The sequence below is a fragment of the Notamacropus eugenii genome, chromosome 3 (genome assembly GCF_028372415.1).
Source record: "Notamacropus eugenii isolate mMacEug1 chromosome 3, mMacEug1.pri_v2, whole genome shotgun sequence".
Taxonomy (NCBI): domain Eukaryota; kingdom Metazoa; phylum Chordata; class Mammalia; order Diprotodontia; family Macropodidae; genus Notamacropus; species Notamacropus eugenii.
Window position 1 is genome coordinate 247401018 of NC_092874.1, and position 14326 is coordinate 247415343.

The window sequence follows — 14326 nt, forward strand, 5'->3', positions numbered from 1 at the left end:
AGAGGAAACCTCCCTACCTGCCTACCCTCGTTAAGCGTCCTATTCAATTCTATTTAAGTGCTGCTATGTTCGAGATGCTCTGTTTGGTGTCAGGAATTAAAAGGTGAAAATGAGACCTCCAGTGCCATCAAGGAACTTGTATGTTGTTTGAACTGGGGCAGGGGAGTCTTCAGGAAGAGGGAGCACCTTACTGAAGAAAGAGGCAGCGGAAAAAAATTAATCTCGTGTCTGTTCCCTAGGCAGAATCAGTTACCTGACACTCCCCCCTACTCAGGATCAGATCCAAGTCCTCCTCCTCAGGTCAAAGGTGAGTAGCATCTTTCACTGTCATGGTTCTTTTTTATTGTACTGGATGCTGGGTTATGAGAAATTCTTTCTCATCTATTCCTTCTTCCAGATGCTGGTGCTAGACCTCATACTATGTTACAGCACTCCACACCTGGAAAGATGCTTCCTAACCCTTCTGAGAACATATATGAAATGAATTCCACTGGATATCCTTCAAGTGGGTACCATGACTGTTGTCTGGCTCCTTGGGATCAACCTACATCTTCTCACTTGGCCTCAAATTGTTCTTATCCCCAACCAAGACTGCACCACAGCCCACGGTAAATGACCAGATAATTTTTACGATAGGCTTAATAGCAGAAGCATCCCTAAAGCTGGTGTGATTCTTATAAGTAGTGACTCTAGAGTGGAGATTCTTAACTTGTGGGTATCATGGACCACTTTGGCAGATGCCAAGGGACCCTTTCTTGGAAAAATGATTTTAAGTGCATCAAATAAAACACGTAGGATTACAAAAGAAACTAATGATATTGAAATACAGTTATCAAAATATATGTAAAAAAGAACATGGTTGTGAACCTCATAGGGTTTGTGGGTAGATTTCAGGGAGTCCATGAAGTTGAATGGGAAACATATCTTTATTTCCAATATAATTGTTTTCCTTTGTAATCCATTCTTTTATTCACTTAAAAACATTTTCCTGAGAAGGGGTCCAAAGGCTTCACCATACCACCAGAGGGAACCATCACACACATAAAGAATCCCTGAGTGAGAAAAATAATGAGCGTAAGTCTTGCCAGAAGATGGCACTGTTGAGACATTTATAAGATGTATTGGTCCATTGTTCTTGGTTGTGAGACTCTTCTAAGCAAAAGGTTCAATAAAACCCCAAAGGTCTCTAATTGAATGAAAAGGTAAAAGGTCAGAAAAATATAGGGGGATTCTGGATGCCTAGGGAAGCATTGTTTATCTGATCAGCCAGGATGCTTTAGGGATTACAAAAACCAACCAAACAGTACAAAAAGCAACTCTCTTGAAAAATCAATTAACATTAAACATTAAATTATCCCTCCCCCAAACTACTTTTTAAAAAAGCTAGAATATTCTTAACCAGAGAGTCTATAAACTTTTAAAAAAGTTAAATTACCATATTTCAATGTGATTGATTTACTTTGTAGTCCTATGTGTTTTAATTTTTATTAATTTAAAAACATCATTCTGACAGTTTTTACATCGCATAAGAAATGCTAAGAATCTTAGTCCATAGGGCGATAATAAGATTAAAGGGCATCAGAAATGATATTCAAACTCACAACAAGGAAATGGTTGTCTACAACACAGTTGAACTATACTAACATTAAGTCCATATTATTTTTCTCTAAGTGAGCTCTGGGAACTTGGAATGCCTTTTCAGATTACATTTATTTTTACAGCATTATACATCATATACACATACATAAATGGGCATGTATACAATGGACACATACATGATGGATATGTGTATACATAGGATGGACGTATATGTGTGATGAACACACACATATATGATGGATACATACATATGTATACACACAGAGACACATGCACGTACACATACATATCTATCTAACTCCATCTCCTTTCTGGAAAAGAAGGGAAAGGTCAGAGCCAAGGTCTCCTCATCAGAGGAAATTGCAATTAGATATAGAGATTAGATCTGACCAATTAAATTTAACTTGATAAAACATGAATGAAATAAAACAAACTAACAAACTAACAGATTGCATCGTTTTGATTTCAGGGTCTTACCACCACCAACCAAGAAGAGAAAACATTCTCAGGTGCTAGAAGAAGAGGAGGAGGACTGTCTGTTGTGGACTAGTGATTACAAAGCAAGTAAGCAAGCTACAGATGAGAAAAGAACTCCTTAGCCTTAGCGAATAAACAGGTCCTTTCTCCTGCTGGTGGATAGCTCTGGAAAATGCTTCTGCTCCTGACAATGAACCGCCATTTTGTGTTTCTATCCCTCAAACGTAATGTTTTCATCCACAATCTTAGACAGGGGTCATGTTTGCTTTCCCGTCCAGCATGGTGCTTGGAGAGACAGTCGTTGACAAGGGCTGGGAGATGGAGCCCGGGCTCTTCTGGGACGAGGTGACCAGCACAGGATAAAGTTTACTGTTCAGTTTGCTTGATGAGGATTTCCCCAGTGTAGATGGTAGGAAGGCTCTTCAGTTCCTTTTCCTCCCTTTAATACTTAGCCTAAATCATCAGGTTCCCAAGTCCTAGTTTTATCACGATAAAAGCAATCCACAAAGAATTCAGAACTCTTCTATAGAAGCCAGCATCTACCTCCTTGCTTACTTATAGTGGTGGATGGAATGCTGGACTTGTAGTTGGAAAGACCTGAGTTCAAATCCCAGCTAGGATGCTCACCAGCTACGTGGCCCTGGGCATTAGTCTTTCTCCATCTCTGCTTACTTGTCTGTAAATTGGGGTTAATCATAACTGTATCATTTACCTCATAGAGTTGTAATAGAGATAATGTGTATAAAACATGATTTAAATGTCAATTATTTCTAAAAAATAACAAGAATTTTGCACTCAAAGAATTGGTAAAACTGGAGTTGTTTGTTTAATGCAATAATAATAAATCCTAGAGTAGAAGTTCTTAACCCTGAGTCAGTAAAATCATTTAAAAAACATTTTGGTGACATTTATCTTATGTGACATATTTTAAATAACATATTTTATAATATATAAACATAATTATATCATATGAATACTTATACATGTGTATATATACATGCAAATATTATAATCCTATATATTTTGGCAGCTAGGTTACATAGCAGATAGAGTGCTGAGTCTGAAGTCAGGAAGACACACCTTCCTGAGTTCAAATCTGGCCTCAGACACTTAGTAGCTGTGTCATCCTGGGCAAGTCACTTTACCCTGTTTGCCTCGGTTTCCCTATCTGTAAAATAAGCTAGAGAAGGAAATGACAAACCACACCAGTGTCTTTGCCAAGAAAATCCCGAATGGGGTCCCAGAGTGTTGGACATGACTGAAACAACTGAACAATAACAAAAAGTAGGAATGGGCTACATTGGTCATGTCCAGCCTCACTAGGGATCTTCACAAAGAGGGAGAATTAGCGGGGTTGTCATAGAGGGGAATTTTTGTTTAGGCAGTAATAGTAATAATAATAGCTAACGTATATAGCACTTCAAGGTTGACCTACATTATCTCTGTTCTTTTTTTTAGACAAATCCCTTTAAAACATAGTTTAATATGATGTGACAAAAAAGCCTTTAGCGCAATGTTAGAAATGGTATACTTAGGATATAACATTTTCTTAACCCTTTAAGGTCCATCTCAAGTCTTGCCTCTCCCCATATAGCCCAACCTTCATTAATCAATAAGTTCTTTTTAAGCTTTGAGTTCAAAGATAGAGCAGAGAAAGTACAGGCATTTTCCCTCCTCCATCTTCCTCAGCCTCTAAGGGACAGGAAAGCCTTTAAACTTATCTCGGTTCCTACATAACATTGGTCCCATCAAATTCGCATGCATCATCTTGTGTCTCTGATGTTTACCACCTGGGGGACCTTGGACAATTCATTTATTTTTCCTGGGCCTCAGTTTCCTTATTCATAAAATGAAGAGAATAGACTATTTGATCTCTGTGGCTCCTTTCAGGTCTAGCTCTATGATCCTGTGACCTTGGTGAGGGAATGGGGACCACTCTAAAATGGGTCTCACTCTAAAGGTCAGTGGCAAGGTCAGTTATTCTTCTATACGTTATCTCTTTTGATTTGATCCTCGCCACAACCCTGTGAGGTAGGAGCTATTATTGTCCTCATTTTACAGATGAGGAAACTGAGACTCAAAGACATTAATTGGCTTCCCATGAGGGTGTAGAGGGCAAGGACTATCTTTTCTCTTCTATTTGTTTCCTGAGCTCTTATCACGGTGCTAGGCACATAGTAAGCACTTTATAGTTCCTCCCTCCCTCCCTTCCTTCTTTCCTTCTTTCCTTCCTTCCTTCCTTCCTTCTCTTTTTTCTCCCTCCTACTCTCTCTTCTTCCTTTCTATTCCTCTCTTTTCCCTTCCTTCTTCTTTCTTTCTCCCTTATATCCCTCTTTCCTTTTCTCCCTCCATCCCTCTTTTACCTCTTCATCCCTTCCATTCTTTTCTTTCTTTCTTTCCCTCCTTTCCTTTTTTCCTCCTTTCCAATCCTCTCTTTTACCTGCTTCTTTCCCTCTCTTCTTCCCTTTATCCCTCTCTTTTTCCTTCCTCTCTCTCTCCCTCCTTTCCTTCCTCCCTTCCTTTCTCACATTGCTACCAAGTGTCTGAGGCAGGATTCACACTGAGGTCTTCCTGTCTCCTACTCCATTGTACTAACTGCTTAGGTGCAGGCTGGGCTAGGGAGACTGACCTTCTCAAGCTCACATAAAACCAGTAACAGAGCTGAACCTAGATCCCTTTTTTCCATCACATGATGCTGAATTCAGTATATTAAGGGATTTCCTTCTTCCTCCTCTACCCTCACTCTCACGGAAATATATTCCTGATTTTAAAATAGAAGTCCACAGAGCTGAAATGGATCCATTCCATTAAACTAGTAATACTTATTCCATTATTATAATACAATACTATAATAGTAACTACTATGGTAATACTATAAGCACTATTCAAGTGTAGAAAATGCCAGCATTTTAAAGCAGAGGGCTGCTGCTTAGACAGGGAGTGAGGAGCGTGAGAAATCCAGCCCCATCCCGTTGGCCTGGGTGTGACCAGACTACACTGGCCTTGCTCATCTCTCCACAAGGCTTCCCTTTCTGCTAGCCAGTTGTTTGTGGTTCAGGGACAGGACACTCAGACCCAAATCCACCCTGCTGCTCCTGATTAACAGCTCATTCTTCCCACAGTGCTCTGGGGCCTGTCCCTCCCTCCCCTCCTCTCTCCCTCCACCTTTCGCCCCCCACCTCATCATAGTCTCCAGAGGCCTAGAGGTTTCATAGCCAACAGGAAATCCTGAGATACCTCGTTGAAAGTTTTCTTTAAATGTCTGTTCAGGTCACTGAAAAGGCCTCTGAGGATAATTGCTACCAGAAAACAATGGGAATACCAAAATGAGCAGGTCAGGTGCTCAGGTTCTAAAGAAAGACAGTCAGAAAGAAACGAAACCCGAGTAACTCAGACCTGTCTCTTCTGTTGATGGCCCTTTTGTTGGCGAGGTGGGAGAATTTACATATGTGGGTGAGCTGTGACACATCTTCTCAGCCTGAAACCTGGAGAGGCAGAGGAAAGCAAAGGGGTGCCTGGCATGGCTTGGGGAAAATGCAGCCTTTGTTATCATGGGAAGAGCCCAGGTAAATGTGGGCAAGAGGACGTGGTGATATTTTTTTAAAAAAAAATGAATTCAGTGAGGAGATTTCAGTGATCTGCAGCTGCTGAACAACATCCTATGCCAGGTTAAATGTCCCACATCCACAAATTTAGAGTATAAAATATCCACAATTGTTAGGTGGGATGGCAACTGTAGCATCCATCCTGGAGGGGTGGAGGTAGACAGTGGGAAACAAGAGGTGATCTAGCGTGTTTTTCATTATGTGTAGTCTGAATCCCAGACCACAGTCCCAGAGTCTCAGAGTTGCAAGAAAGTTCAGAGGACATCTGGTCACTTCTCCATCACTGGTGCTATACTTACTATACTTGGGGACCTGTAGGGAAGGGAATCCTATTCCACTTTGAACAGCTCTCATTGTTAGGGAGGTATATTGACTAGATAGGTACCTCTCTGAAGTTTCTACCTGTGACTCCACTTTTGCCATCTAGAGCCTTTAAATTTAATTCCTTTTTAACATGAGTTTTTCAGTCATCAAAAGACAATTATCATGTTTTCCCCAAATCTTTTCTCCCTTTCCCCTCTCCTCTCCTTCTTCTTTTCCTCTTCCCTTTCCCTTTCTCTTTTCTTTCCCTCTTCTCTCCCTCTCACTCTTTCCTTCCCTTTGTCTTCCTTCCTTCCCCTCACCCTTCCCTTCTCCCTCTCCATCCCTTTGTCCCATTTCCTTCCTCCCACTCTCTCCCTTGCCCTTACACTTTCACTTCTGTCCCCTTACTTCCCCCTACTCTCTTTTCTTTTCGCTGTCATCCCTCTCTCTACCATGCTCTCCTCTTTCTCTTTCCCCCTTTGCCTCTGCCTTTCTTTTTTCTCTTCCCCTCCTTTCTCTTTCCCATTCCCGCTTCCTTCCTTTCTCTGAGGTTCACTTTCCCCTTAGTAAAATAGGGTAACAATTGTACTTTACTCATAGGTTTGTGAGGATCGAACAAGATAATGTATATTAATCCTTTTCCAAATCTCGACTCATTTTTATTAAATGTCAACTATTAATATCTTAATTATTATTCTTATTCAACTTGTCTTGGTATTATTCATAAGTGGATTGGGCTGCCTTTCTGGGAAGGTAGTTAGTTCCCACTCTCATTGGATCTTCCAGCCAAAGGTTGGATGGTCACTTGTCAGGTTTCTTGGAGAGTGAATTTTTGTTCTGATTTGGGTTGAACTCAGTGACTCCTGAGGTCCATTCCAACCCTGAGATTCTGTGACTGGAGTAGTGCCAGGTTTGGAGGTAAGTGGGATCTAAGTAGGAAGGGGCTCTAAATGACAAAGAAATGAGTTTGTATTAGATTTTAGGATTAATTGAAAACACCTGGGGGAAGGGTGTGTGTGTGTATGTGTGTGTGTGTGTGTGTGTGTGTGTGTGTATGTGTCTGTGTGTCTGTGTGTGTGTCTGTGTGTCTGTGTGTGTGGAAGGGGAAGGGGAACCAGCTAGGTGGTGTAGAGGATAGTGCATCAACCTTGGAGTCAGGAGGACCTGAGTTCAAATGTGGCTTCATACACTTACTACCTGTGTGACCCTGAGCATTTTTTTATGAGGCAATTCAGGTTGAGTGACCTTCCCAGGGTCACACAACTGGTAAGTGTCAAATATCTAAGGCTGAATTTGAATTCAGGTCCTCCAGACTCTAGGGCCACTGCTCTATCCACTGTGCCTACAGTGCCTACAGCTGCCTCTGGGATGATACATATTTTAAGGTAACTTATTTTATTTTACGTATTTTTTCAATCAACAAGTATTTGTTTTCATTCCCTTCTACCTCCCGCTACTTGAAAAAAAAAAGAAACCCTCTTTCCTTTTTCATATTTTGGGGCAACCCTATGGCAAGACTCTTTTTCCCTCCCTAATCTCCCCTCCACCATTGGAGAAAAAAAGAAAACCAAAACCCTTGTTTTATGTACACACACACACACACACACACACACACACACACACACACACACACACACACACCCCAAATTCTCCCACTGACTCCATCCAGAAATGTGTATCTCATTCTGCATTTGTAGTCTACCATTTCCCAGGCAGGAGTCAGGTAGCATGTTTTATGATAAGTCACCTGGAATGGTCATTGCATTGATCAGAGTTCCTGAGTCTTTCAAAGATTTTTGTCTTTACAATATTATTATTATTATATAAATTATACACAATAAATTATATACAATATAATATACAACATAGTCACAATATACAAAATACACAATTAATTATATGCAATATTATTATTATCATATAAATTATTCTCTTGGTTCTGCATTGGTTGATACAAGTCTTCCTAGACTTCTCTGAAACTGGCCTTTTCACAGTTACTTACAGTATGATAATTAATATTCCATTACATTCATAAGTGATCATTTGTTCAGTCATTCTCTCAATTGATCGACACCTCTTTAGTTTCTGGTTTTTGCCAAATAAAAAGAGCTACTGGACATTCTTTTTTACTTATAGGTCCTATTCCTATTTCTTTGATCCTTTTGGGATACAGATCTAGTAGTGGAATCACTAGGTAAAAGGCTACACACAGTTTGGTGACATATTATCTCTAAAAATGTCAACTTTGTGCTTAGTTGACAGGTAATAACATTGTTTCCAGTAAAAACACATTTTGATCATCTCAGGGGGACAAAGTATCTCAGAACAGCTGCTTTTCTTTAGGAAGTTATGACAGAATTACTAGTAAGGGGAAAAAATCAGATGAATAAGGGGAAAGTAAAACATTTTCAAATCTGCTGCAGGCTAGCTATATTTTCTTTAAGAGAACACATACAACACCTCTAAAATGAAGCCTATATACTTTTCCCTTTGATCCACCATTTTTGATCTACCCTTCTGCTCTAAGGGATGTGAATGAATGAGGTAGGTGAAAGGGAAGGTTGAGGTGGTGAGGATAGGCTAGCACAGTGTGCCAAATCTAGTAGGATGAATTAAGTAGAGATAAATGCTGTCATAATTCAGCTCCAGAAATCACCCATACAAGGTCAGGATGAGGGAAGTGTGAAAAGAAAGCAGTTTGTGTTCAAAAGATTTAAAGGCTTCAAGGGGCTGAAAAGTCAGTTAGAGTCAAGAGTATGTGACTTCTTAAAAAACCAGATGAAGAGAAAGGGGTAGTGTCCAGAACAAGGAATCATACAGTTAGAACTGGAAGGTATCTTAGAGGGCTTCTAGTCTGACTATGTCTCTTTCTGTCTCACTTTTGGACAACTCTGTGCTACTATTACCCCCATTTAATAGATGAGGAAACTAAGGCAAACAGAGATCATATAACTTATTTAGGTTATTTGTTGGTGTTGTTTATTTGTGTCCAACTCTCCATGTCCCCATTTGGGAATTTCTTGGCAACAATACTGGAATAGTTTGCCATTTTCTTCTCTAGCTTATTTTACAGATGAGGAAACTGAGGCAAATGCAATTAAGTGACTTGCCCAGGGTCACATAGCTAGTAAGTGTCTAACACCTGATATGAACTCAGGAAGATGAGTTTTTCTGACTCCATGCCTGGCAGTCTATTGATTGTGCCACCTTAGAGAATAAGTGTCTGAAGCTAGATTTGAACTCAGGTCTTCCTGATGTCAGCCCTGGGTTCTATCTAACATTATGAATTTAAATGTGGTTCTTAGAAAAATCATAGGGGAGATCTAATGTGTCCCTTTCTCTGCAGTGGTGGGCAAGAATTATGGCGCAGACACTCATGAAAATGGTGGCGATGGACAGAAAGCAGCCTCTTTGGATAAAGGCTGCCCTTCCCTGAAATGGCAGCCATATCAGGCTACTCCCTGGCACATCTTACTGAACAGTCATTATGAAAAACTGTAAGTGTCCTTTGTGAAACTCTGTGATTCTCTCTGTGAGCTGGAAACTGAACGTGGGAAGATTGTAGAGACAAGAAAACCTCTCTTTTTAATCTGTTCCTGAGTAATAAGATTGGAAAAAAGATATTAACTCTGAATTCAAGTTGGAGTTCTACACCCAGATTGAATTCCGAGATTTAGGTAGAGGTCATTGTTAAGATCCCAGATTTTTCCCCCTTTGGTTTGTTTTTCACCCCCCTATTATTGCTAAACTATGGGCAATCTACATTTTAGTCCAGAATTCTTCAGAACCAAGTCCATTGCACTTATCTAAATTTATATATCTTCCAAGATTTAGCACTATGTTTTGTGCACAGTGGGTGTTTAATCAATGCTTATTGGATGAATGAATGTTTAATAAGTATTTGTAAAGGAAGGAAGGAAGGAAGGAAGGAATTGAACTTTGAGGCCATCCTTGGTTGAGTAGTAAAGTGTTTATTCCATCTCTAAGTTTTTTTGGATCACTTGTTCTGAATAAAGATCTGAGGGTTTTTAAGCTATTTATCTAAATTTGATATGGGTCAGCTGTGTGATATGGCAGCCAAAAAAAAGAAAAGGTAATTTGACATTTTGATGCATTAGGAGGGGCAGAAATTCCAGGAATTTGGAGGTGTTAGTCCCGGTGCACTCTACCCGGGTCCCACTCCATTTGGAATATTGTGTTTATTTCTGGGCATCATGGTTAAAGGACATAGATAAGCTGTAGAGTATTCATAGGAGGATAACCAAGATGGTGAAGGGCCTTGAGTCTACACTGACCCCTCTCATCCTTACACCTGCAGGAGGGAACAAAGAGTCCCCTCTCTACTCCAACCATGAACCCATTTCCCCCTTCCTCCAGTTTGCCGTACACCCATGGCTGCTCACCCACAGGAGTAAACTGTAATTTCTTTTTTTCTTAAGGTCTCTTATTGCCTTTTGTTTTTATTTCAGATTCAATTCCCCTTAAACTTCCTATCCTGCCACAATTGAACCCACCCTTGAACAAAGACCCTTGCCTGATCCATAGAGACAGTTGGTATTCTGACAGGGCTGGGGGTATTCCAAAAGGTCAGGATACAGACCTTTCAATTTCAGTTCGACTTTTAGGTTCAAGAGCCCATTTTTATCTTAAATATATCCATCTGACTTGTCACAGAGTTATTAGGAGTCTTTAAAACACTCTAAAAACTATACAGCTAAAACAATGAACAGAGATATGCTTAAGTTCTTCAGGCCTGATTTCTAAACCTTATGTTCTAGACTCATCTTTTATTTAATTTCTGATATACAAAGCTGGACTGCCATTCTTATGCCAATAATGCTTATCTACAGAGTCAGAAACAGCTACTCATTTCACACCAGTCATCACAAATGTGGACTTTTAATAGTCTGAGAGCCATAATCTACTTTAGAGATTGTTTAGCCTGACCTCCCCATCTTACAGATGAGAAGATTGAGACCCAGAGGAGTGGTATCTCAGAGTTACACATACTGTAATTGAAAGGCTCAGGATCGAACCCAGGCCTTCTGGTTACAAATCTCATGTTCCTGTCCACTCTCCTATATCCAATTCTCTTTCTACTAGAGTCAATCCATCCCTCCTTCCCCTCTGTTGTGAAGCCTTTACCATATTCTTTAGAAGCTTTCCTTTAAACCAGATCAGTTCTATCATTTTCACTTCCTTGATGGAAAAGTACTGATTAAGCTTATCACAAAGGGATTTTTCCTTGATTCAAGTCCCTATGAATGCTTTTATAAAAACTGTACAATCCAATGCCCCTAGTCTTAAAGTGAACAAATGAACAGATTAGTTCAGAAAACCTGAGTCAATAGAATGCTCCCAGATGATGTAAGACAAGTGTTCATTATCATTCTTTTCATTGATGGATTTTTCTTCCTCTGGCTTCTACTACAATTACATCTCCTCATAACGATCTGCTAAGGTTACTCAATGGATCTGGTATTAGAAACATTTGATAGCATAGGTGCACTTTTTTTTTTGCCAAGGATGTTCAAACACTTTCTTCTCAAGAGACCTGTGAAAGTTTTCTGCTTTTAAGTTACAGAGAAAAATATTTTTTAAAACCATTCCATTTCTTCTCTATTAAAGAATTTTAAAATGGACTTTCTAAATCACAGCACCTAAGACATATTAGGCACTTAATGTTTTTTTGAGCTGATTTGAATCAGTTAGATACCAGCCTCCTTGCTGTTTCTCATACAAGATACTCCATTTCCAAATTGGAGATTTTCCATGTCCCTTGTGCCTGGAATGTTCTCCTTCCTCATCTCTGCTTTCTTACTTCCCTGGTTTCCTTCAAGTCTCCCCTAAATTCCTACCTTCTACAAGAAGCCTTTCCATGTCCTTAATCTTAATACCTCCCTCTGAAACTACCCCCAATTTTTCCTTTAGACATCTTGTTTGTAGGTTGTCCTTCTTATTAGATTGTGAATTCCTTGAAGGCAGGGACTTGCTTTTTCTTTTTATCTCCTAATCTTAGTATAGTGCCTGGAACACAGTTAATACTGAATAAATACTTGTGGACTTGACTTGATCAATACTAGATCAATATTCTCATTTTTACAGATAAGGGCCAGAAAGGTAAAATATCTTATTCATGTTACTAACTTATGTCAGAACCAGAATTAAAACTCAGGACTCCTGACTATCAGTCCTGGACTCTTTTTTGTCTTTAGGTTTATTATTGTCTTTTGCTTTTATATCAGATTCAGTTCTCCTTAAACCTCTCATCTCACAATAATTGAGCCCTCCTTTGTAACAAAGAATAAATCAACAAGCATTATTAAATGTAAGCTAAGCATTGATGATACAAAGACAAAAATAAGACAATCCTTCAAGTCACAGATGACTGCAAAGTTGTAAACCCAGGTAATTAGAAAGATAGTAGTACGAAGTTCAATAGAGGGTCAAGTTTTAAGAGAAAGATGTTGAGTTCTGTCTTGGATATGATGAGTTTGAGATATCTATGATACATATGGTTTGAAATGTCCAATAGGAAGTTGATGGTATAGGACTGGAATTCAGGAGGGAATCTAGGGCTACCTAGGTAGATCTGGGAGTCATTTGCATGGTTAATTACATTCATAGAAACTGATGAGTTTATCAAGAAAAAGAAGAGAAGAGGCTCCAGGCCAAAACCTTTGGGAACACTCATGGTTAGGGGATATCCTATAGATGACTGATCATACAGGTAGGAGGAGAACCAAGGATGTCATGAAACCCAGAGGGGAGGAGAAAGTAGTCAATTACATCCAATGGTACAGAGAGGTTAAAAAAGATAAGGTGCAAGAAAAGGAAATGAGCAAAGATTGCTTTTATCAGCATCTACCATACTCTGTGTATGTAGGCACTGGCTTTTCTACTCAGATGAAGGAACTGAGTTTTGGTTGTCCGGGCTTATGAGATTGGTCACTACAGTTAATTAATTCATCTGGCTGCCTCTTAATCTTTCTTTTCATTTATATTGTCATAGACATTTTGCATATTGTTTTCTTTGTTATGTTTACTTCATTCTGCATGAGTTCATGCAAAAGGGAAGCCATACTTTTCTGAATCTTTCACATTCATCATTCTAATGGCCTAGTAATATTCTGTTATGTTTGTGGGCCACGATTTATTCAGTTATTTCCCCAGTCAGTGGGTATTCACTTTGTTTGCAGTTCTTTATTATCACATAAAAAGTATGGCTATGAATATTTTGGTATGTGTGGGGATTTTTGTACCATCTTTGATCTCCTTGGGGCTTTTATTCAGTCCATAGAATGTAGAAAGGGCACTGAAAATAATGCCACATTGTGGAATCACTAGACCAAAGGTCATGAACAATTTGAAGACTTTTATCAACCAGGGCTCTTTCCTTCACAGTTTATTGAGATGTTCACTCATTCTGCAAGGAGATCCATAGTGGTAGAGAACAGACAAAAGAGGAAGAAGATGGTATAGTAAGGCAGAACTAGTATTGTATATCTACATGGGGTAAAAACCATGCCACTTAATGGTACAATGGAAAGTCCATTATATTTGTAGTCAGAAGACCTTGGTTCAAAGCCTGGATGTGATTTGCCCAGGCTTGGGTAAGTTGTCTCATCTCTCAGGGTCTCTTTCCTCTACTATAAATTAAGGTGTTGGATTAGATGGTCTGTATGTTTCTTTCCAGCTTTATGATCTTTTGAATACAGGAAAAACTAGGAAAGGTATTTCACAATCTTTAAGTTCCCTCCCACCCTTGGTATAGAGTTACAATGTGCAATTGTAGATATTTGCTAGATATGAACTGATGAAGGAGAAGATGAAAAAGATTTTAGAGTGAAGATTCTCTAGTGCAAATGGGAATTCAGAAATTGGTATGGATAAACCCACTCAATTTCAAGCTATTCTTGGCAATAGTCAGCTCTGAAGACTGCCTTTTTTCATTTACACATCAATATGCCCAAGTGATTTCTTGTTGTTTGGGCTTTTGGTCTTGGATGAAATTTAGAGGCGTTCTTTTTCAGATGGAAGGAGATGAATTCTTCCTGCATGACTGATTTCTACAGTGAGTTTTAACTTCTAGTCTCTGTGTAGGACTCTATTGTGTGGGTGTGGAGTCACAACTAACTCAGCTCAAGTCAGAAAGCATTTATTCAGTCCATAGAATGTAGAAAGGGCACTGAAAATAACAGCTAACCATATTTTCATTTTGGCAGGGACTATACTTTTTGGCTCTAAGAGGGTAAAAAGCCAACGTGGACTTCTGCCAACTATGACTTGAGGGATCATTTTCATTTCCTCAGGGGGGAAAATTAAATTGATTAAATATAACA

General features: G+C 39.3%; 1 protein-coding gene across 1 annotated transcript in view; it reads left to right on the forward strand.

Moving 5' to 3' along the window:
- The first annotated feature begins 245 nt into the window (after positions 1 to 245).
- MYRFL (myelin regulatory factor like) overlaps positions 246 to 14326 on the forward strand; it is a 119340-nt gene continuing 105259 nt past the window's right edge. The window contains exons 1-4 of the mRNA XM_072655366.1: positions 246 to 307; positions 398 to 608; positions 2069 to 2163; positions 9331 to 9481. Of these exons, the coding sequence (XP_072511467.1) occupies positions 421 to 608; positions 2069 to 2163; positions 9331 to 9481 (434 nt within the window). The 5' untranslated portion in view covers positions 246 to 307; positions 398 to 420. The remainder of the gene's footprint in view (positions 308 to 397; positions 609 to 2068; positions 2164 to 9330; positions 9482 to 14326) is intronic.